The sequence below is a fragment of the Homarus americanus genome, unplaced genomic scaffold, assembly GCF_018991925.1.
Source record: "Homarus americanus isolate GMGI-L3 unplaced genomic scaffold, GMGI_Hamer_2.0 scaffold30535, whole genome shotgun sequence".
Taxonomy (NCBI): Eukaryota; Metazoa; Arthropoda; class Malacostraca; order Decapoda; family Nephropidae; genus Homarus; species Homarus americanus.
The window spans coordinates 677,049-702,523 of record NW_024732440.1 but is presented as its reverse complement, the minus strand read 5'-3'; the positions used below and the strand labels follow the sequence as shown (position 1 = coordinate 702,523).

The following is a 25,475-nucleotide window of genomic DNA, read 5'->3' as shown; positions in this document are numbered from 1 at the left end:
AAAAGCTTGAACAGGTGAGTGGACAGGTAAATGCAGGCGTTAATTAAGCTGTTCGGTTTTCCTTGTCACAAACTTAGGGTGAGGTGGGGGGGGATAGGGTGAGGGTGAGGTGGGGTGAGGATGGGGATAGGGGTGTGTACTGAAGGTTAAGTCGACAATTTTGGAGGTTGTGGTGGTGATTGGAGGTGGTAGAGGTCGTGGTGGTGGTAGTGTGGGGGGTGGTGGAGGTCATGGATGGATGATCGGGCGGTCATTGGCTTGTTGATAAAAATATAAATCGATCATTATTGTGAGTAATTGAGGGGGGTGAGGTGTTGGGGGAGGGGTGGGGTAGGAGCGGGGGAGAGGTGTTGCCCACTCTCTCCTCTGTCCCGGTCCTTACCCTCTCACCCCCACTCTCACCCCCCCACCACCCCCACTCTCACCCCCTCACCTCACCCCCACCTCACCCCACCTCTCTCCCCCCACTCTCACCCCTCACTTCTCCTAACCACATCATTATCATACAAAAACTGCCTAATCATCCTCTTCACGGTGTTGACAAATCATTATACAGAGGCAGAGTTTGTATCAGGTGCAAATTATGTAACTCTTACCCTAACCTAACCTACCCTAACCTAACCTAACCTAACCTAACCTAACCTAACCTAACCTAACCTCACATAACATAACCAAGCATAACAATCAAACTTAACCTCACCTCACATAACATAACCAAACATAACAATCAAACTTAACCTAACCTCACATAACATAACCAAACATAACAATCAAACTTAACCTAACCTCACATAACATAACCAAACATAACAATCAAACCTAACCTAACCTCACATAACATAACCAAACATAATAATCAAACTTAACCTAACCTCACATAACATAACCAAACATAATAATCAAACTTAACCTAACCTCACATAACATAACCAAACATAACAATCAAACTTAACCTAACCTCACATAACATAACCAAACATAACAATCAAACCTAACCTAACCTCACATAACATAACCAAACATAACAATCAAACCTAACCTAACCTCACATAACATAACCAAACATAACAATCAAACTTAACCTAACCTAATCTAACCCGAACCTAACCTAGCTTAATCTAACCTAAGCCTCATAGGGTGTCTAATCCTAAGGTGATCCAAAATTGAGATCTGATTCTGAAGACGCGGATGGGGTCAGAGGTCAGAGGTGAAGCGACTGTGTGAACCCTCGCCCTACAGGCATATATATATTTTTACAAGCATCTTTCTCTGTTACACCCCCCCCACCAGGTCCTCCTCCCCTTCTCATCCTCCTCCACCTCCTCCTTCATAGCTCCCTCTCCCTCTTATCCTCTTCCCCGTTCCCAACTTTTTTCCCCTCCACCAACACAGGTCAGATGGATATATGAGCCATAGGGTTGGGGTGTACACGGACTGCCCAATATGGGTCAATATGCCCGCTGTAGTTTCCTCCATTCTTATGTTCTTCTGTGTTTGTCTAGACTAATAACAGGTGCTGGTGTAGCCTGTGTGTACCTGTACTAGTGTTGGTGTAGCCTCGTGTGTACCTGTACTAGTGTTGTGTAGCCTCTGTGTGTACCTGTACTAGTGTTGGTGTAGCCTCGTGTGTACCTGTACTAGTGGTGGTGTAGCCTCGTGTGTACCTGTACTAGTGCTGGTGTAGCCTCGTGTGTACCTGTACTGTGGTGGTGTAGCCTGTGTGTACCTGTACTAGTGTTGGTGTAGCCTCGTGTGTACCTGTACTAGTGGTGGTGTAGCCTCGTGTGTACCTGTACTAGTGTTGGTGTAGCCTGTGTGTACCTGTACTAGTGTTGGTGTAGCCTCGTGTGTACCTGTACTAGTGGTGGTGTAGCCTGTGTGTACCTGTACTAGTGCTGGTGTAGCCTCGTGTGTACCTGTACTAGTGCTGGTGTAGCCTCGTGTGTATCTGTACTAGTGTGTAGCCTGTGTGTACCTGTACTAGTGCTGGTGTAGCCTCGTGTGTACCTGTACTAGTGGTGGTGTAGCCCCTCGTGTACCTGTACTAGTGTTGGTGTAGCCTGTGTACCTGTACTAGTTGGTGTAGTTCGTGTGTACCTGTACTAGTGTTGGTGTAGCCTCGTGTGTACCTGTACTAGTGTTGGTGTAGCCTCGTGTACCTGTACTAGTGCTGTGCCTCGCGTGTACCTGTACTAGTGTTGGTGTAGCCTCGTGTGTACCTGTACTAGTGTTGGTGTAGCCTCGTGTTGGCAGATTTAGTGTAGCCTCCACGTCACACCAGGTCCTGTCACAACACCCTAATAGTTTCTCCTCTTCTCCGTCGTGTTAGTCACTGTGTATGGCTTCTTCTGGTCGACTCCTCATTAATGTTTATTTAAGACATCCACCACAACAAGAGTTTCCACCGTAATGTTATGCTTATATTTTAAACCATAAACCGTATTTTTCCTCCTATAAACACCTCAGGTTTTTTTTTAAACCCCAATACAATAATCTATTTTCATTGCACAAACTTACTAAACCTAACCTAATCTAACCTAACCTAACCTAACCTAACCTAACCTAATCAACCTACCTTAACGTAACCTAAAGGAGCTATATATAATAACCTATAATCCGTATATTCATGGCGAGGTAACAAGGCTGTGTTTACATGGTGTGTCGTCAGGTGAAAGGCAACAACTACTGTACACAACAGCTGATGGTCCCCACCTGTGTTTTGGGGATGGGGGTTTGTTGACATTTATGGCTGCGCGCATCCCTTCCTGTAGCGGGGGTCCTGGACTTGGTGGGGGGGAAGGAAGGTGAAGTGAGGAGGGTGAGGTTGGAGGAAGGGGAGAGGGGGATGAGGAGGGTGATTGGAGGGGAGGAAGGAGGTTGGAGGAAGAGGCTGAAGAAAGAGGGGTGTATAGAAGAGGTGGTGGTGGTGATAGTGGTGGTAATAGTGGTGTTAGATGGTGCCCAATTATCAATGGCGCTTCTTTTATCTTGAACCAATCGTAGTGGTTTATTATGGGGGTGCTGTGTGTGTGTGTGTGGTTTGCAGTTCACTATCACACTCCTCCCTCACCATCACCACACACCTCCTCACCATCACACACACACACCCCCTCACCACACACACCCCTCACCACCACACACCCTCACCATCACCACACCCCCTCACCATCACAAGAGAGACAGAGGGAATGTAATCAACCAACAAAGTTCTCTGTTCACCTCTATAATTAATGTCGTATCTCTGCCACAATGACGATAATCATCATTTTTTTGAATTGTCAATGATTCGTAGGATTGTTCCATTTGATGAGGTGAGGGAGGGAAGGGGGGAGAGAGGGGTGGGTGAGGGAGAGAGGGAGGGAAGGGGAGAGAGGGGTGGGTGAGGGAGAGAGGGGTGGGTGAGGGAGAGAGGAGGGAAGGGGGAGAGAGAGGTGGGTGAGGGAGAGAGGGGTGGGGTGAGGGAGAGAGGGAGGGTGGGGGGAGAGAGGGGTGGGTGAGGGAGGAGAGGGGTGGGTGAGGGGAGAGAGGGGTGGGGTGAGGGGAGAGAGGGGTGGGTGAGGGAGAGAGGGTGGGGGTGAGGGGAGAGAGGGGTGAGGGGAGAGGGAGGAAGGGGAGGAGAGAGGTGGGTGAGAGAGAGAGGGGTGGGTGGGGGAGAGAGGGGTGGGTGAGGGAGAGAGGGGTGGGTGAGGAGAGAGGAGGAAGGGGGGAGAGAGGTGGGTGAGGGAGAGAGAGGGGTGGGTGAGGGAGAGAGGGTGGGGAGGGGAGAGAGGGGTGGTGAGGGAGAGGGGGTGGAGGAGGGGTGGGTGAGGGTAGGTGATGAGGGAGTGAGAGGGAGGGGAAGGGAGGTTAAGAAGAATACTTAGCTAATAACGGTCGAGTCTCAGGTATAATTTGAGGCTCTTTTGTCCGCCATCTTTGTGTCTTGTAAATGAAGATAATTAACTTGTTCTTCTTCATCATCAATTCTTATATAATCTTGTGTTAATTTTTTTTCTTTTTCTTTCTTTCTTCCTTTCTTTCTTTTCTTTCTTTCTTCCTTTCTTTCTTTTCCTTCCTTTCCTTCTTTCTCTTTCTTTCTGGGGGAGAAGGAGTGCAGAGGGAGGGGAAACGGTGTGGGTTACAGGGAGGGGGTACTGAGGGGGAGGGAGGGGTTGAAGACTATATGTTTACTTCTGAACCTTTAATTATAGACTCCAGAATATTACAGTAACACCAAGGCATCGATTCCACGGTAATAAAAGGGATCCGATACGGTCTTAAAGGATCCGATACCGTCTTAAGGGATCCGATACGGTCTTAAGGGGATCCGTTACTGTCTTAAGAGGATCCGATACCATTTTAAGGGGATCCGATGCGGTCTTAACGGCACTCAATGGTGTTAGATCGGCTTTCTCCACGCTTGGTCTCTCATGGCCGTCTACAGAGGGTTTTGTTTACCTTTGTGTCTCTATGTGTGTGTGTGTGTGTGTGTGTGTGTGTGTGCATTCTGTATTACAGGGCTTATACATTATCAGGTTGTGGGTGGGCAGGTGAATGACCGGTGAGCTCAGGGTGGGTGGAAGTGGCAGGTGGGTTGGGGGGCAGGGAACGAGGGTGGGGGGTGGCAGGGTAGGGGGAGGTGGGTTGGGGTTCAGGGTGGGTGGGGTGAGGGTGGTGATGGTGGGTTGAGATGACTGGTGTGGCGGCAGGGTGGTTGATGGTGGGTGGGGTTACAAGGTGGGCTTAGGGTGGGTTGGGCAGGGTGGGTGGGGTGAGGGTGGGTGTTGCAGGGTGGTTGATGGTGGGTTGAGATGACTGGGTTGGCGGCAGGGTGGGATGGGCTGGGGGTGGCGGGTGGGCTCAGGGTGGGTTGGGCGGCAGGGTGGGTGGGTGGCAGGGTGGTGGTAAGGGTGGTTGATGGGGCTAGATGACGTGGCGGCAGGTGGGGGTGGCGGTGGGCGGCAGGCATGGACGTGACCAACACAACAGCGCCGCCCACCACCGTGAAGACCGGGAGGTGAAAAAATAATGTTTTGTATCGAGCGACGACCACTGCCTGACACCTGACTTAACGGGGCTATTACCACCACTGTTGTCACCTACCACCACTGTTGTCACCATTACCACCACTGTTGTCACATTACTACCACTGTTGTCACCATTACCACTCACACTGTTGTCACCATTACCACCACTGTTGTCACCATTACCACCACTGTTGTCACCCTTACCACCACTGTTGTCACCATTACCACCACTGTTGTCACCCTTACCACCACTGTTGTCACCATTACTACCACTATTACTAATTATTACCACCACTACTACTACTAACAAGAACAACACGCGCACCAGACTTAACATGAAGTAATTATGTTAGTTAAGGGCCAACAACTGTATAATTACTGTAAACAGGAATAATTTACATCTATTTACAATTTAATTTACGAAATACCTTTAAGAAGAGAGAGAGAGAGAGAGAGAGAGAGAGAGAGAGAGAGGAGAGAGAGAGAGAGAGAGAGAGAGACCAAACAATAATGTAATTAGGTAGTTGAGACCACAATCATTGAGGGTGTGTGTGTGTGTGTGTGTGTGTGTGTGTGTGTGTGTGTGTGTGTGTGTGTGTGTGTGTTCTAGAACCCATTACAGAGGTCAGGGGTAAAGGTGAGGAATGTCTGGATGGATGAGAGGAGGAAAGGGGGGAGGAGAATCAGGGAAGGAGAAGGGAGTGGGAAGGGGGGGGGGGAAGATAAGGGGATGTGAGGGTAAAGGTAGAGGAGTCAGGGAAATGGAAGGGGAATGTGGGAGTGAAGATGGGAAGAGATGTAGAGGAGGGTGATAAAGAGGGTGATAGAGACAAAGAAGAGAAAGAGTCAGATTAGTCTCACACTCGGTGGTGGTGTGTGGTGGTTCCAGAGATACAAATCTCACCACCCACCACCACCACCACCACCACCACCACCAAACCGCCGCTAAAGTACTTGCCACAGGGTCGTCATCCCCAGGCGACAACGCTATACTACTGCCCGTCAAAATAAATGACTTCAGGCCGATCGATTTCTAGGCCGCAGCGGTAGACACTAAAACACACAGCTGCTTTGAGTAAGAGATGTGTGCAGCTGTGGTAGGTGTGTGGTGGTGGGGAGGAGGATCAGGGTGTGTGACGCAGGTGTAGGGAGGCAGGAAGGAGGCAGGGGAGGAGTAGGGAGGCAGGGGAAGACAAAAGAAGGCGTGGTGAAGGTGTGAAGGAGGGAGGGAGGATCACCACACTGGACGCCGGTCCCTACAGGCCATGACGGGAGGAAGTAGAGACTAACTGTAGCAGCAGGAGCAGGAACATGACTCACCAAGGCTCCTCCCAGTACCATTGATAAACACCTTCAGGCAATAATGGGCAACAGATAACGGTCTTCCTCCTCCTCCTCCTCCTCCTCCTCCTCCTCCTCCTCCTCCTCTTCTTCTTCTTCCTCCTCCTTTCTTCCTCCTCCTCCTCCTCCTCCTCCTCCTCCTGCTGTAGTAAAAAGTTCCCCACAAGACATTAGGTCGAAGAGATTATCACTTACGCGTAGCATCCATAAAGTTTTTTCATCATTGCGGGAGATGATAGGTCCAGTATGTAGTATACCTCAGGCGTTGTTGATTGCCCGTGCTGGCGTTTGTGGTACGTGACACAGGAGGCGGTGGTAACGTGAGCAGCGACGGCGGTGAGGAAGGTGGGAGTGTATCAACCAATACTGCTTACGGTACATCTGTGTTGACCAGGTAGTGAGAGATAGCCCTTCTCTCTCTCTCTCTCTCTCTTTCACACACACTACCACTGCCAACAAAGAGACAGACAGACAGAGAGACAGACAGACAGAGAGACAGACAGGTAATATTTGTGAAGGGAACAGACACACGAACACCAAACCAATCTCAGTTTGTTTTGCTCTTGAGTCACGTAAAGTCATCATGAAGAAGCATCCATTTATGAGACCAGCTGGAGGACCCTTGAGTGTGACCTGACGAAGACGCTGACGATGATGGAGAAGGAGGAGGTGACGATGATTGAGAGAGAGGGAGAGACGATGATGATGATGGAAAGAGAGGAGAGAGGTGACGATGATTGAGAGAGAGGGAGAGACGATGATGATGATGGAGGAGGAGGAGGTGACGATGATTGAGAGAAAGGGAGAGACGATGATGATGATGGAAAGAGAGGAGAGAGGGAGAGACGATGATGATGATGATGGAAAGAGAGGAGAGAGGGAGAGACGATGTTTCAATTCAATTCATTCTATCGATCTATCTATCTATTGATCTATCTATCTATTGATCTATCTATCTATCTATCTATCTATCGATCTATCTATCTATTGATCTATCCCCATTTCGATTGATATTTTTTTACCACAATTTGTAAATCGTTAGCCATTGGATCTTATTTCTCCTCCTCCTCCCCCTCTTCTACCTCCTCCTCCTCCTCCTCCTCTACCTCTACCTCTACCTCCCGGACCTCCTTGTGACCTCCAGACAAGAGACAGGACATAGGAAAACAAGTGAGTGTCACCCAGCAAGATGTATCGTGTTGTGTGTCACCTGTCGGGGTTATTACCTAGGCTCTCCCCCCCCCCTCCCCTCCCCTTTCTCCTCTTCTTCTCCTTCCTCTTTCCCCCTCTTTCCTCTCCCCTCCTCTCCCCCTATACCCCTCCTCCCCCCCTTTTCCCCCTTCTCTCCCACGTCTCTCCTCTTTTCCTCTTCTTCCCTCTTTTAATCCCTCCAACAGATCCTCGGTAGTTCATCAATTAGCCACCAGGTCCTCCTTGAGAGTGTGAAGTAGCAGTAATCTTGTCCTCGATGCTTGAGGCCTCCACACCTCCATTAGATATTGGTCCAGATGGTTAATTTGATCTACCTTGTTGACCCGTCAAGCACCATCACCTGGCCTCAGAACGGGACTCACCGCCCCTCCCTCCCTCCCTCCTCCTGTGGGTACATCTCCCTGCCCTTAAGCGGTCTCCTGCCTGTTCTTTAACGGGTGTCTTGCCCCGTCAACAAAGAGACCCTTTTATCGCCTCTTTGCTCTTCAACGGCAACTATTAATCGTCCCTAACAGAGAGCTCCTGTTTGGTCTCTAGCGGGTCTCCTGTTGTCTGGTAGCGGGTGACACAAGGCGGGTGACCAGTCCCTCTCCCCCCCACTCCACCTCTCTCTCCCCACACTCCCCCCCAGTCCACCTCTTTCTCCCCACACTCCCCCCTCCCCCCTCTACTCCATCAGTCTCACGTCGACCAATACAGGCGACAAAGGTGTTGGGTCCCATGCCACGTTATGCTGCTGCAGGAGTCTTGATGTAGTTTCGATATAGAATCATCCAGATCATTTTTAAGCTTTCGGAAGATTATTTTTAAGCTTTCAGAAGATTATTTTTAAGCTTTCAGAAGATTATTTTTTAAGATTTCAGAAGATTATTTTCAAGCTTTCAGAAGATTATTTTTTAAGCTTTCGGAAGATTATTTTTAAGCTTTCAGGAGATTATTTTCAAGCTTTCAGAAGATTATTTTTAAGCTTTTAGGAGATTATTTTTAAGCTTTCGGAGATTATTTTTAAGCTTTCAGAAGATTATTTTCAAGCTTTCGGAAGATTATTTTTAAGCTTTCAGAAGATTATTTTTAAGCTTTCAGAAGATTTTTTCAAGCTGTCAGAAGATCATATTTTCTCCTCGACTGGAGTTGTGTCTCAAATGTTTATTGAAAAAGAATCGTGGATCATTAAATAGCCTTGTTAAATTGTAGTGTGTGTGTGTGTGTGTGTGTGTGTGTGTGTGTGTGTGTGTGTGTGACGCCGCTAAATTGTTAAACGTGACACAAGTGGAATGATGACAGCCAGAAGGTTGTGTTTACGTTTATATCCGGCTCACACACGTCGACTAGTCAGGAGTACTCGTCAGCAGGGAGATGTAAGACATGTAATGGAACCTGGATTGAGAGGATGACCTAGATGTCTCTCTCTCTCTGTCTCTCTCTCTATCTCTCTGTCTCTCTTTCTCTCTCTCTCTCTTTCTCTCTCTCTCTCTTTCCACAAATCATGTTAAAGGTCCTGCTATAGATCCGACATCCCCAGGTCCTGCATAAATTCCTGCTTCTGGTGTCAAGTTTTTTTTTATAATCGAGCCCTCCAGGTCTTCTACAGGTTTTACACCGGGTCAGGCCACAGGTCCTCAGGTATTATCCCCTCTCCCCACCAAACCCACACATTCCCGATCCCCACCCACCCACTCCACCCACCCACCCACCCACCCCCCACAGAGTCATTGAGAGCCGGTGAGAAAGTGACCTACTGTGTGTCTCTATTGCGATTTATTGACGACGTAATGATGCATTTTATCTGACTGTGTGATACTGAGAGAGAGAGAGAGAGAGAGAGGAGAGAGAGAGAGAGAGAGAGAGAGATGTGCAAGAACAGGTTGAAGAGATGTGCTTCAGGAGGCTTCGTGTGTGTGGTGTGTGTGTGTGTGTGTGTGTGTGTCCATACTATCATACACATAACTGCGCTATATGAAAGTTTAGTGGTTTGTACTGAGCTTGTGTGTGTGCGTGTGATAAGGTTAAGGATACCAACACACGCACACCACGGACGTGTACGTATTAATCTGGGTTTTGTGTCCGGATGTGTGCACAAGGTTGACATATGATTATGAAAGGTTACAGAGGTTTACAGCTGTGTCTTGGTCACGTCACACACACGCACACACACGCACACACACACACACACGCACACACACGCACACGCACACACACACACACACGTTTTATCACTAAGATAAACACGACAACAATTTTGACTTTATATTATTATTATTATTTATTATTATTATTATTATTATTATTATTATTATTATTATTATTATTATTATTATTGTTATTATTATTATTATTATTATTACTTCTACTACTGAACACTTACCGTGAAATTAAACACCAGGAGTTAGAGGACAGTTAGCTACACAGAGGAAGCCACACTCGCATCCTCTAACATAATGCTCTTATCTTGAGCCTTGACGGTAGCTGTTTTAGGAGGCTAGGTTAGGTGATTAAACCACTAAGTCACTCCTACTAATCCACCTGTTTTAATAAAGTCAGCCCTCCAAGCTCCTAGGCACAGACACCAGATAACTCCCAGCTCCTAGGCACAGACAACAGATAACTCCCAGCTCCTCGGCACAGACAACAGATAACCTCCTCCCAGCTCATAACCTAACCTAACCTAACCCAACCTAACCTAACCCAACCTAACCTAACCCAACCTAACCTAACCCAACCTAACCTAACCTAACCTAACGAGAGTTAAACAGGTTTATATAGCAGACATCAACAGTTGTTTTTGTACTTTCATGCTTTATTTAGTTATACTTTGTAATACAGTGAATAAAGTATACATGGATAGAGTAAACAGTGAATAAAGTTTACACTGAACAAAGTATACAATGAATAAAGTATACATGACACAGTAAATAATAGATACAACATACAGTATATTGTAGTGACACAATACAGTGTATAAGAAGGTCGCTGCTTCCCGATATACTGTATATAATGTAATGTAATGTATACCGTATACGTGTGTAATAATAATAATAATAATAATAAACGGTTTATTGATAGAGTTGCAGCCGGTGGCTGAAAATATACAGACTTACATTTGATTTAGACATAATGATATAATATGCATTGAATACATTTACAGGGCTGTACAGTACATAAATCAGGAGTTGTTTATTATTTTAACAATAGATGGGATGGTGCTGTTCTTATATCTATCGGTGCGGGCTCTTATGGGCTGAATTTTGTTGTAGTGGCGGACTGCGCGAGGTGGGTGGGGGGCTGCCGGTGGCAGGAGGTGGCGATGACGAGGGTGGTGCATTAGTTGGCTGCCAAACCTTTCCAGTGCTTGGTGGTGGAGGTCACTGAAGGATGGCATTTCCAGGGTGGAGAGAGCGTTGGTGTAACCGGAGTATTCTGCGCCAAGCATGATTCTGCAGGCCCTTTTCTGTACCTTCTCTAGCTGACGTTGTGTGTGTGTATGTGTGTGTGTACAATATATACACATACAGATTAAGTAGCCTCGTTTATGCAAGAATTAGTCATTATATATATATATATATATATATATATATATATATATATATATATATATATATATATATATATGACTGTTTGACTGACTGACTGGTTTGCTGTGTCTGGTTGACTGGGTTAACTGAGTGAGTAACCGTGGCTAACTAACTGGTTAACTGTGAGTGACTGACTCATTAGTAAACTTTAACCTGACTGACTGACTTATTAACTATCACTGATTAACTGGTTAACTGTGACTGACTGACTCACTGGTAAACTTTGACTTGACCTGCTAACCCTCACTGAGTAACTGGTTAACTGACTGGCGGGTATAAACCACATGAACTCTCTCTCTCTCTCTCTCTCTCTCTCTCTCTCTCTCTCTCTCTCTCTCTCATATATGACCTCTTTATAGTTCTTCATACAGATTTTCGTCGTCGTCAAAACTTAGGGAAGCGCTGTTTCCTGGAGAAGGCTTGGTGACTGCTGGGGGCGGCGGAGGTTTGTTGGACTGTTTGGGTAGTGGCCAGGGACGCCCGGGAAGTCCCTTAGGGACGGCCGCCTGACCATGGGCAGGTCTCGTAGGATAAGGATTGTTACCTTCCCCAGGTAATGGCGGTTTGACAGCCGTGTGCAGGAAGGAAGGAGGTTTGCTGGTGACATTGGACGTCTGACTCGCCTCCTGTTTTTCCTTCACCTCGAATTCATCCAACTCGTCGTATAGATCCTGGTCGTCGTCTATGGGGGCTGGGGGTGCTGGTAGGGCATCTCGGTCGTCTGAAGGGGCTGTGTCTAGGGGCGGTTGGTTCCTTATCGGGAGTGGAGGAGGTATCTTGGGCTTAACTGACAGTTTGGCAGGTGGTGCAAATGAACGGTTAATTTGTGAAAATGAGGAGTTGTTAGGTGGAGGTGCAGAGTTGTTTGTGGGTGGAGGTGGGTAGTTTGTGGGTGGAGGTGGGTGGTTTGTGGGTGGAGGTGGGTGGTTTGTGGGTGGAGGTGGGTGGTTTGTGCGTGGAGGTGGAAGAGCTGTTGGCAGAGGTGGATGGTCTTTGGGTGGAAGTGCAGGGTGGTTTGTGGGTGGAAGTGCAGGGTGGTTTGTGGGTGGAGGTGGGTGGTTTGTGGATACAGATTGGTGAGTCATATTAATAGTAACATCGTCATATTCATCCTGATCGTTGATATCGTCAACAGTCTTGTTCTGCCGGTGTGCGTTGTCCTGTTCTTGACGTTCTTGTGATAACTGAAGGGCCGGAGATGACGGCGATAAGGAAACCTCTTTCGGTTGCAAGAGTTCCATCCCCTGTTGATCTGTTCTTCTTTTGGTTTTCATTTTTATATAAAACACCAAGAAACCGACCAGACTCGTTACCACAACACCGATGATAAAGCCCACAACGATCCCTATCCACATCCAGTTAGTTGATACTTTACCATTACAGAAGACAAAGGAGAAAGGTGTCTCAATTCCTGAAGCTCGCTCCATCCTTAAAGAAACACGAGGAAAGCCTCCGATTGTTACGTTCTTCAGGTCGATGGTGCCGTTTTCTAGGATGATACCGTCGGCGCCGGTGTTATTTATGACGGAGTCCTCCAGCCTCAGCTCCGCTCCTCTCACAATGATGGCTCTTGGTTGCAGGGTGTTAATGGTAACTTCTCTCAGGGTCAGTATCCCTTTACTCACCACCAGGCCATCGCTCCTCACGGTACCTACTTGTACATTGGACATCATGGACGCATCAAAGTCCGATGTATAGTTGAGTTGAACGATATCATCGATAACGCTGTCACTGACCTGGAAACTGAATGTACCTTCAAGCACTACTCGCCTCATGATGTTAATGGTACAGTTGATGATGGTGCACTTTTGATCTGTCGCCCGCACTGAGAGGTCTGTTACACGCGACTCTGTAAAATCAAACTGCATTACTGGGTCCAAGTTGACTGAACGTATATCCGACTGCTGAACATTGATTAAGTTGGCCAAGCTGGTGATTTTCACCGCCTTACACCGTTCCATATATAGACGCACCTTTTCCGCGTCACTATCAGCCGATATGTAGATGTTTTGGGAATCCAGAATAGTGAGCTTAAACTTGCTGGCTCCTTGTTGTTCTTGGATAGTTAGTGACCGGGCATTGTCGATCTCCACTTCCTCAAAGTCGCTCCACTGCTGTTTGATCAGCACTGAGGTCTGTCAGGGAGAATAACATTATATATATATATATATATATATATATATATATATATATATATATATATATATATATATATATATATATGCAGATGTTTAGGGTCTATTTCATACACAAGTTGACGATATGTAGTGTGTGTGTGTGTGTGTGTGTTGCTTCAGCTTTCAACATGTCTCCCTGTGCGTCTATTCCCCCCTATCCCCTCCATCCTACCCCCCATCACCCTCTCTACCCTCCCATCACCTCCCTGCCCTCTCCCACCTCCCTACCTACCTACCCTCCCTATCACCTTCCTACCCTCCCCATCACCCCCTCCCCATCACCCTCCCACCCTCCCTATCACCCCCCTCCCACTCCCCATCACCCTCCCACCCTCCCTCATCACCCACCACCTACCTCCCATCACCTCCCACTCCTCCTCATCGCCCTCCTCCCACCACCTACCCACCACCCTCCCTATCACCCTCCCTACCCTCCCTCCCCATCACCCACCTACTTACCCTCCCTATCACCCCCCTCCCACCCTCCCATCACCTCCCTATCACCTACCTATTACATCTACCCTCCCTATCACCCCCTCCTACCCTCCCTATCGCCTCCTGCCTTTGCTTGACGTATCTATACACGTAAGAAATAGCAATAAGTTAAGTAAATAAAAAACACTGATTTATCTTCTAAACTGTATAGAAATTTAATGTCGTAAGAATTAAATGAAGAAAGACTAAATAAACTAAAAATATAAGCAAATGATGTTACAATATGAATAAATTATCTTACTGGAAGAAATTTTGGGCAGCCTTGGGGTGAACATAACTAGAACCCTGAACAATTGACAGCCTTGGGGTGAACATAACTAGAACCCTGAACAATTGACAGCCTTGGGTGAACATAACTAGAACCTGAACAATTGACAGCCTTGATAATAGAACCCGGAACAATTGACAGCCTTGGGTGAACCTAACTAGAACCTGAACAATTGACAGCCTTGGGGTGAACATAACTAGAACCTGAACAATTGACAGCCTTGGGGTGAACATAACTAGAACCCGGAACAATTGACAGCCTTGGGGTGAACTAACTAGAACCCGAACAATTGGCCTTGTGCCAACTAGAACCCTGAACAATTGACAGCCTTGGGGTGAATAACTAGAACCCGGAACAATTGACAGCCTTGGGGGTGAACATAACTAGAACCCGGAACAATTGACAGCCTTGGGGGTGAACATAACTAGAACCCTGAACAATTGACAGCCTTGGGGTGAACATAACTAGAACCCGGAACAATTGACAGCCTTGGGGTGAACATAACTAGAACCCTGAACAATTGACAGCCTTGGGGTGAACATAACTAGAACCCGGAACAATTGACAGCCTTGGGGTGAACATAACTAGAACCCTGAACAATTGACAGCCTTAGTAAACAAACAAACATAGTCATACATATTCTGTTTACACTATGGGCCACCATCCTGACCTTGAGGCTGTCCGTTACATTACACTTGAGGATTTTCTTCGCCAGATCATAATTACATTCTTCTTTGTTTCTTATGTAAGTAGTTCTTCGGTTCGTCCACGCCACCGTCAGTAACTACCCTCACCACCATCACCATCAGCCTGGGGAAGGAAGTAAGGAAAGGGAGTTTACGCAGATAATAAGGTGCTTTGTATCACCTTTGTTCTTGATAGGGTTACCAAGCGTATACCCTATCCTATCCTATCCTATCTATCCTAAACTTTACTTACCTCACCCTAATCTTACCTAACCTAACTCTTTGTCGTCTACATTAGAGTTTCGTAAGCGTGATTTCGACGTCACTGCCTCGAGAAATACACAGAAAAGGAAATGGTGTTATTACGAGTGACAGGACACTGGTACCTCCACATATCAGGAGGCAGGGCTACCAATATAAGGAAGGCAGGGCTACCAATATAAGGAAGGCAGGGCTACCAATATAAGGAAGGCAGGGCTACCAATATAAGGAAGGCAGGGGCACCAATATAAGGAAGGCAGGGCTACCAATATAAGGAAGGCAGGGCTACCAATATAAGGAAGGCAGGGCTGGGGTTGGTGGGGCCAATATAAGGCAGGCTATAGGAAGGCAGCTCAATATAAGGAGGGGCTAATATGCTACAATAAAGGAAGGCAGGGCTACCAATATAAGAAGGCAGGGCTACCAATATAAGGAAGGCAGGGCTACCAATATAAGGCAGGGCTACATAAGGAAGGCAGGGCTACCAATATAAGGAAGGCAGGGCTACCAATATAAGGAAGGGGCTACCAATATAAGGAAGGCAGGGCTACCAATATAAGGAAGGCAGGGCTACCAATATAAGAGGCGTCAATAAGGAACAGGGCTCAATATTAGGGAAGGCAGGGCTACCAATATTAGAAATAGGCTACCAATAGCAGGCTACAATATAGAAGGCAGGGCTACCAATATAGCGGGTTTAAAGGAAGGCAGGGCTACCAATATAAGGAAGGCAGGGCACAATATTAGGAAAGAAGTCCTAACCTAACCTAATGCCCTCTGAAATAAGCTGCGGTTTCTAATTTTAAAATAAAGAAAGGAAGCTTAATCTTGAGTTGAAATAAGCTGCGGTGCTTAATCTTGAGGTGATCAGCTTAAAATCTGTCCTCATGATTTGTGGCTTTATGGCAACATATATTTGTAATGGGACGTGGTATGGGGGTGTCATGTGGGTGTCATGGGGGTGTCATGGGGGTGTCATGGGGGTGTCATAAATGTAAAAATAGGTTTATGGTACTATTATGGCAATGGCTGGCAGTGTTGTTGGAAGGTGGCAACAGTGGTGGTAAGAACGACAACACTAATGGTTATTATGAAGCTATATTATCTTACACACACACTACACTGTTAGGTCATCACACTACACTGTTAAGTCTCACTACTGTTAGTATCACACACAACACTGTTAGTCATCACACTGTTAGTATCACACTGTTGTCTCACACTACATGGGTCATACACACAACACTGTTAAATCATCACACTACACTGTTAGATCATCACACTACACTGTTAGATCATCACACTACACTGTTAGTCATCCACCACACTACCTGTTAGGTCATCACACTACACCTGTTGATCATCACACTACACTGTTAGGTCATCACACACACAACACTGTTAGATCATCACACTACACTGTTAGATCATCACACTACACTGTTGGTCATCACTACACTGTTAGATCATCACACTACACTGTTAGGTCATCACACTACACTGTTAGATCATCACACTACACTGTTAGATCATCACACTATGTAGATCATCACTACACTGTTAGATCATCACACTACACTGTTAGGTCATCACACACACACACTGTTAGGTCATCACACTACACTGTTAGTCTCCACTACACTGTTAGGTCATCACACACCAACTGTTAGATCATCACACTACACTGTTAGGTCATCACACTACACTGTTAGGTCATCACACTACACTGTTAGGTCATCACACACACTACACTGTTAGGTCATCACACTACACTGTTAAGTCATCACACTACACTGTTAGGTCATCACACACACAACACTGTTAGATCATCACACTACACTGTTAGATCATCACACTACACTGTTAGATCATCACACTACACTGTTAGATCATCACACTACACTGTTAGGTCATCACACTACACTGTTAGGTCATCACACTACACTGTTAGGTCATCACACTACACTGTTAGGTCATCACACTACACTGTTAGGTCATCACACACAGTTATATCTCTACATACATTAAATTCAGCATTAAAGTAAACCATAATTGGGTGTCCTTAACAGTTATATATGGAATTTATTTGTGATATATCAACATTAATCGAATGCCATGTCTGGGCCAGTCAACTGCAAGGGGGGCAGGGGGGTGGGGGGGGACTTGTTTAATCAGCTCCAAAATGACGAGTTTTATTGAAACCGTCCAGAGCAATGTGTCCATGAGCACCACTAGTACAGGTGCGGGGAACTACCCTCTGGTGGTCACACAAGAACAATGTAATCTACGTTCATTAAGCCTAGCGTGGTGTAGGAGTCTTCCGCTAAGTGTTTCGGCGAACTAATATGAGGCAGAGCCTTATCTCTCTCTCTCTCTCTCTCTCTCTCTCTCTCTCTCTCTCTCTCTCTCTCTCTCTCTCTCTCTCTCTCTCTCTCTCTCTCTCTCTCTCTCTCTCTCTCTCCCCTGTCCTTAGAATTCAATGATATGTGCAAAGTTGTCTGTGGGTTCAAATAGGTCTGTCTGTCTGTTCGCCCGTCTACAATCTCCCTTTCTGACCGTCTATCTGTCCGTCTCCCCCCCCCACCAGCACACACGACAGGTAACCTCCTTCATCTTACCATAGGATTACTGTCTCCTGAAGGCGGCGACCTAACGCGACATGATGACACGACCTTCTCCTCACCGAGAGATTGGGGGCGCCCCTCATCACGCCCTTGAGGAATTCCTGGAGCCTCCTGAAGGACGTCAGTAAATGGAGTGACAGATGGAAGCTGGAGGAAAGGGAAGGAACCTCGAGGAACACTTGAAGCTTCTTGAAGGAGCCTAGACTATGAAGTGGTAAAAAGAAGCCCTAACTAGAGCCTGGCACCCAGCCGGCAGCTAGTGACACTGGCACCACACAGGAAACGGGAAGCGGTTTTTTACTCCATGTCACTCATTTACAGTTGTCAACTCTTAGTTTTTTAATAATGCGTAGTGAAACGTTACCATCCTTCTAGAACATTACAGCTTTGTTCTTAGCGGAGCCATCACTCACTCATCAGCCCACTTAATATAACCCACATCTACACTGGATTCAGCTAAATTCAACCTCTTGATGTATTTGACCGTGAAAATTTCGATCATATAGGCTTCACAGTCGTTGGGGGGAGTGTAGCTGCAGCACTCAGGGACAAGAGCAGGAAGATGAGCAACAGCAGAACAAAAAAAAGCAGAAGTAGGAGCACAAAGCGGGAGGAGCGGATGTGACAGCCTTGCGACAGTACCACATAAAAGTCACGACCTCTTGAACTTGCTCCATCCTCCCCCAGCAAGATTAAGTAACATCCTTTCTCCTCGAAAGTAATAGGAGAGAGCCACCGCCGTCGTTCTGGTAACAATGACTGGGTGGTTGACATTGGTATCACTTGCTGGGTGGTTGACATTGGTAACAAAGAATATTTTAATTTTGTACATTATAACTCAAATTACCATTGTGTTCAAATTATTATTATTATTATTATTATTATTATTATTATTATTATTATTATTATTATTATTATTATTATTGTTATTATCAATATTATTATTATTATTATTATTATTATTATTACTATTATTATTATTATTATTATTATTATTATTATTATTATTATTATTATTATTATCAATATTATTATTATTATTATTATTATTATTATTATTATTATTATTATTATTATTATTATTATTATTATCGTTATTATTATTATCATCATCATCTCCTTCTCCTTGCAGGGGTGACTTACACAAAGAGTTCACGCGGGTGTACTCAAGCATGCCCCAAGGACATCAAGCCAGTGTGTGGGAGCGACGGCATCCTCTACTCCAGCTATTGTGAGATGAAGAAACACAACTGTGACAAAAGTGAGATGGGGAGAGAGAGAGAGAGAGAGAGAGAGAGAGAGAGAGAGAGAGTCTTTCCATATATATTCATCATCATAAATAGCCTAAATACTTATACATGTACAGTTGAATACAAGTACAGGTACACTTTGAAGTATAAGTAAAGGAATTGGGGGTTTGGTTTTAATTACTCAGATACGAGAATAGAATCTACAGGTGGTGGTTAATATAAAGCCAGGTAGTAGTGCCAGGTACAGGTACTGAAATAAAACGTGGGGATACAGGTACACGTACAGGTACAGTCAGGGAAAAGGTGCCGTCAGTCCACCATGAACCCTGTGAATCCGAGACATGATACAGTGTGCTATCTCGTGCGTCGTGTCTCGGATTCACGGGTTCATGAGTCTCAGGGTTCATGGGTGTGGCACGGGACGGTGGACTGATAGGACCTAACCTAACCTAACCTAACCTAACCCATATCTTCTCAACAGGTGTGCACGTGGTACCTGAGAACAACTGCCTCAGAGCAGAGGGAGGAACGTGCGAACACAGATGTACGAGCACGTATGATCCAGTGTGTGCTGTCGACGGACGCACCTACCTAAATTTGTGTGTCCAGAGCGTCGAGAAGTGCAGGTGGGTGAGTGCAGGTGTAATGAACTACAGGTGGGTGCAGGTATAGTGAACTAGAGGTGGGTGAGTGTAGGTGTAGTGAACTAGAGGTGGGTGAGTGGGTGGGTGGGTGTAGTACCAGAATCCTGGAGGATAGCGAATGTAATACCGATTTTCAAGAAGGGGGATAGATCACTATCCTCTAACTACCGCCCAATCAGTCTAACATCAATAGTAGGCAAATTACTTGAATCAATCATTTCAAACTCTATTCGAAACCACCTGGAGAAGCACAAGTTGATCAATGATTCCCAACATGGCTTCACAAGCGGGCGTTCATGTCTAACTAATCTATTAACATTCTTTTCATCAGTTTTCGAATCGGTGGACGAAGGGCACAATTATGATGTGGTATATCTCGACTTTAGCAAAGCCTTCGTCAGAGTCCCCCACGAAAGACTAATTAGAAAGGTAGAAGCACATGGCATCAAAGGTAATATCCTTAAATGGATTAGGGCGTGGTTACAGGACAGGAAACCGAGTGAGCATTAACGGCACTAAGTCCCATTGGAGCAACGTTATTAGTAGAGTTCCCCAAGGCTCAGTACTTGGACCATTATTATTTATTATATACATAAACGACATAGATATCGGCATAGACAGCAACATAAGTAAATTTGCTGATGACACTAAAATAGGACGTGTTATTAAATCTGACGAGGACTCAGCAAAACTACAGGAAGATCTAAACAAATTTTTCGAATGGTCTGAAAAATGGCAGATGAAATTCAACGTGGACAAATGTAAAGTACTCAGTATAGGAGATGTAAACAGGGAAACCAGATACCAGATGAACAACGATGCCATAAAGAAATCCGACTGCGAGAGAGATTTAGGAGTAATGATAAGTAGGAACCTTAAGCCAAGTAAACAATGTGTTTTTGCTCGTAACAAGGCTAATAAAGTACTTGGGTTCATACAAAGGAGTGTTAGTTACAAGACTAGCGAGGTCATCCTAAAACTGTATCTTGCTCTTGTGAGACCACACCTGGATTACGCAGTTCAGTTCTGGTCACCGTATTACAGAATGGATATAGAATCCTTGGAAAGAATTCAGAGGAGAATGACAAGACTAATACCGGGCATTAGGAACCTTGAGTATAGAGACAGGTTAAAGCATCTTAATTTGCACTCCCTCGAGAGACGTAGAGCGAGGGGCGACCTGAAAGAGGTGTATAAATGGAAATCTGGGCTAAACAAAGGGGACATTACAAAGGTACTCAAACTATCCAACCAGGAGCGAACTCGTAACAATGGTTTTAAATTAGACAAATTTTGATTTAGGCGCGAAATAGGTAAACACTGGTTTGGAAACAGAGTAGTGGATGAATGGAACAAGTTACCAAATATCATCATTAACTCGAATACGCTGAATAGCTTCAAACATAGGTTGGATGCTTATATGAGCAAAAGGGGTTGGGTGTAAATGGGACTGCCCAGTATGGGCCAATAGGCCCGCTGCAGTTTCCTCCATTCTTATGTTCTTATGTTCTTAGGTGTAATGAATTAGAGGTGGGTGAACGGATGGTGCGGGTGTAATGAATTACAGGTGGGTAAGTGGGTGGGTGCAGGTGTAATGAACTACAGGTGGGTGAGTGGGTGGGTACAGGTGTAATGAACTAGAGGTGGGTGGTGTAGATGTAATGGGGGGGGGATAGGTTAGATTAGTTTAAGGTTTGGTTAGGTTATACTAGCATTAAGTTGGTTACTACTGGTGAAATAAACTAGGGTGTGTAATCTTCAGGTGATCTCATTTACCCAATAAAGCTGATAGTTGTGTTGTTGTTGTGTTCCTTGTTACATACTCTATTCACTAGTATCGGGAAAGCCATGGTGTGGATGATAACTAGTAAGATGGCTGATGTATTGTGTGGATGATAAGCCGGTGGTGAGGTGGATGAGGTCACCATGTGTGTGTGTGTTTGTACAGTCACGACGGAGGAATGTGGAGCCTTGGTTCACCACCACCACAAGGCTGTGTGTGTGTGTGTGTGTGTGAACGAACCCTTCAGTATAACGAGATGCAGTATATAGTTCCACAATCCCTGACGTCGAATAACTAACTCTTTTTAAGTAAGTTAGGGAGGAGTAAGTAACTTATAATCTACTTAACAGGTCTGGTGTTAAGTTTGCTCACTACGGTGTGTGTGCGGGCGACGGGAACAGAACAGCTTGTCCTACCAGTTGTCTCTACGAACCTGTTGACGGCCCGATCTGTGGTTCTGATGGCAATGTTTACAACTCTACCTGTGACCTGAGCTTTAGGACCTGTGGGTGAGTGTTGTTGACCTGTTATTATGTTTACAACTCTACCTGTGACCTGAGCTTTAGGATCTGTGGGTGAGTGTTGTTGACCTGTTATTATGTTTACAATTCTACCTGTGACCTGAGCTTTAGGACCTGTGGGTGAGTGTTGTTGACCTGTTATTATGTTTACAACTCTACCTGTGACCTGAACTATAAGACCTGTAGGTGAGTGTTGTTGACCTGTTATTATGTTTACAATTCTACCTGTGACCTGAGCTTTAGGACCTGTGGGTGAGTGTTGTTGACCTGTTATTATGTTTACAACTCTACCTGTGACCTGAGCTTTAGGACCTGTAGGTGAGTGTTGTTGACCCGTTATTATGTTTACACGATTACTGTTATTGCAATATTCTTTTCTTATTCCCATTAGTACCAGTATTAAGACCAATATCAGTATTATTTTGGTTATTTTCCCTATCACATTATCATTATCATCATTGTTAGTATTGGAGGTGACAACTCGTGGTAGGTGAGCGAGACCCCAGTGTGGGAAGAGGCCGACCTCGCTTCAACTGGCAACTGGTCTAACCCATCAATCAAGCCTTCAAAACAATATATAATCTCAGTAATATGAATGTATAGATAAATAGATTGATGAGTGGGTGGACATAAGTTTTATAAGATCACAGAGAGAGAGAGAGAGAGAGAGAGAGAGAGTCACCCACTTTAACTTTACGGTCGCGATTCACAAAGATGTTGTATTGTACGTTGACATCGTGCCATAACTAGGTGGTAAGTGAACGTATCTAGATTACTACAATATTAATTTTATTTGGGACGTTATATTTAAGATTTTACTTTGACTTACCAGATAAATTCCATTTTTTAATCTATATTTACTCAGAAGAATTTAACGTACGAACTTCTGAGCATACGATTCATGTAAAGAAAAAGATTATGACAGGTTTTATACCGAGTGAGCATGAGAAAGTTACATCTTCCAGCCCTAATATGGATAACCCACAACCGGAAATTTTATTGAAATGTTTTTTTTTTTTATTATTATATCGTTACCATGTGTTGCGACGCCAGACCTTGACGAGCCGTGAGAACCTCATCGGTGGGATACAAACATCACCCAGCCAGTGTTTCTTCCCGCGCTCAAACATCACCCAGCCAGTGTTCCTTACCTCGCTTCACCCCAGTGTTTACCTCGCTCAAACATCACCCAGTCAGTGTTCCTTACCTCGCTCAAACATCACCCAGTCAGTGTTCCTTACCTCGCTCAAACATCACCCAGTCAGTGTTCCTTACCTCGCTCAAACATCACCCAGTCAGTGTTCCTTACCTCGCTCAAACATCACCCAGTCAGTGTTCCTTACCTTGCTCAAACATCACCCAGTCAGTGTTCCTTACCTTGCTCAAACATCACCCAGCCAGTGTTCCTTACCTCGCTCAAACATCACCCAGCCAGTGTTCCTTACCTCGCTCAAACATCACCCAGTCAGTGTCACAAACTAGATGATAAAATGACATTTCGAGAGAGAGAAAGCGAGATATCAAGTAATTTTGAAGACTTGTTCATTGTATGAGTTATCTGGGCGTTTCCTTTCAACCGACTATTTTAAACGATAACTTTATCCTCTAGGAGACAACATACACGATAACTGGGTTTTTTTTATTTGTTTTTGTTTTATCGACGGAGATTTTCAAAATAAATATAACTGTTTGCTGTTTATCATCAAGCAACTTCCTGCTGGGTCTCAGTTAACATTTTTTTCCAACAGTTATTTGTCGCCTGAGTACAATACTGCATAAAAGAAAAGGTATTGGAATTTCTGATGAAAAGGGGGGGTCCAGACCCCCTGGATCCACCCTTGGCAGTATTAACGTCTGAGGTTTTATATCCGTTCCCCATAGCCGGAGGATGACGTCAAGCACCTCGCCGCCACGCTCAAGGCAACTCTCTCTCTCTCTCTCTTTCTCTCTCGTTTATTTAATCACATATTTCTCTCACATATATTAAAAGCCACACAGACTGGTAGTAACACACACTAAAACAAAACCAATTGGGTGGTACAAGTAAGTACAAGACTTAAGTATGTGTTTGTGTGCCTTGTACGAGGTAGCCCCTTGTGTGGTGTGTAAACGACCGACCTTCCCGCCACCCTCAACAATTCACCAGCAAAGCATGCATGTATATAAGTATTTATTCATATATTTATGGTTATGTGTGGGTGTATGAGTGTGTATACATTTATATAAGTATTTATTTATATAGTCATGATTGTATGTGGGTGTATGAATGTTTTGTAAAGCGACATTTTCCGGCGCCCCACAACACAAAGTGACGGACGGAGTGAATCAATTACCCAGGAACCAGGGAAGGCGACGGATGGTCAACCACTCATTATGACTTAGCGAGCCGTTAAGGTGTCTCCCGTCTGGTCGTTGGCTGGTTGATAACTGTCACTAAAATCCTGCAGGAAAGTTCAGTTGTTTTGTTTGTGTTATAGTTGGTCAAGAGCTGTTGGAGAGTAGGTTATGGTAGGTGTCATCGTTTAATTATAACACCCTGTACCTGCATACCTGTACAAACATACATTATTATTATTATTATTATTATTATTATTATTATTATTATTATTATTATTTGGGTTTCGCAGGCAGAACGTGGTAAAGACTTCATACAAACACTGCCAGACGACCAAACACTGCCAAGACGTGTGCTTCTACTCCTTCAAGGCCGTGTGTGCCTCTGACGGCCGTATATACAACAACAAGTGCCAGATGAAGATGAGGAATTGTGGGTGAGTGACCTAGTGAGGGTGTTGTGGTGTGACCTAGTGACCTAGTGAGTGTTGTGAGTGGGGACCCCCTAGTGAGGGTGAGGGGGGGAGTGACCTAGTGAGGGTGACCTAGTGAGGGAGGACCCCTAGTGACCTAGTGAGGGTGTTGGGGGAGGACCTAGTGAGGGTGTTGGGGAGTGACCTAGTGGGGAGGGGGGAGTGACCTAGTGAGGGTTGTGGTGGGGGAGTGACCTAGTGAGGGTGTGAAGAGTGACCTAGTGAGGGTGTTGTGGAGGGGGACCTAGTGAGGGTGTTGTGAGGGGGTGACCCAGTGAGACCTGAGTGAGTGACCTGGGAGGGTGTTGTGAGTGGGTGAGTGACCTAGTGAGGGTGTTGTGAGGGTGAGTGACCTAGTGAGGGTGTTGTGAGTGGGGAGTGACCTAGTGAGGTGTTGTGAGTGGGGAGTGACCTAGTGAGGGTGTTGTGGTGGGTGAGTGACCTAGTGAGGGTGTTGTGAGTGGGTGAGTGAGTGACCTACCTAGTGGGGTGTTGGGTGGGGGACCTAGTGAGGGTGGGTGGGGAGTGACCTGGTGTTGTGAGTGTTGTGAGTGGGGAGTGACCTAGTGAGGGTGTTGTGGTGGGGTGACCTAGTGAGGTGTTGTGAGTGAGTGACCTATGAGGTGTTTGTGAGTGGGGAGGACCTAGTGAGGACCTAGTGACCTAGTGAGGGTGTTGTGGGGGGGAGTGACCTGAGTGTGAGTGAGGGTGTTGTGAGTGGGGGAGTGACCTAGTGAGGGTGTTGTGAGTAGTGAGGATGTTGTGAGTAGGGGGAGTGACCTAGTGAGGGATGTTGTGAGTAGGGGGAGTGACCTAGTGAGGGTGTTG

The 25,475-nt window shown here is 45.6% G+C and overlaps 2 protein-coding genes across 2 annotated transcripts in view; one reads left to right on the top strand and one right to left on the bottom strand.

The window, feature by feature from the left end:
- Positions 1-25,475, top strand: part of LOC121868732 (serine protease inhibitor dipetalogastin-like) — a 47,311-nt gene that overhangs the window by 14,278 nt on the left and 7,558 nt on the right. Inside the window, exons 2-5 of the mRNA XM_042369600.1 lie at positions 18,775-18,903; positions 19,374-19,518; positions 21,670-21,828; positions 24,468-24,611. Of these exons, the coding sequence (XP_042225534.1) occupies positions 18,775-18,903; positions 19,374-19,518; positions 21,670-21,828; positions 24,468-24,611 (577 nt within the window). The remainder of the gene's footprint in view (positions 1-18,774; positions 18,904-19,373; positions 19,519-21,669; positions 21,829-24,467; positions 24,612-25,475) is intronic.
- LOC121868731 lies at positions 11,096-17,933 on the bottom strand. The gene is made up of 3 exons (XM_042369599.1): positions 17,637-17,933; positions 14,742-14,881; positions 11,096-13,266 (listed from the first exon to the last, which is right to left on the bottom strand). The coding sequence occupies exon 3, from the start codon at positions 13,090-13,092 to the stop codon at positions 11,485-11,487; it is 1,608 nt and encodes a 535-aa protein (XP_042225533.1). The 5' UTR covers positions 13,093-13,266; positions 14,742-14,881; positions 17,637-17,933; the 3' UTR covers positions 11,096-11,484.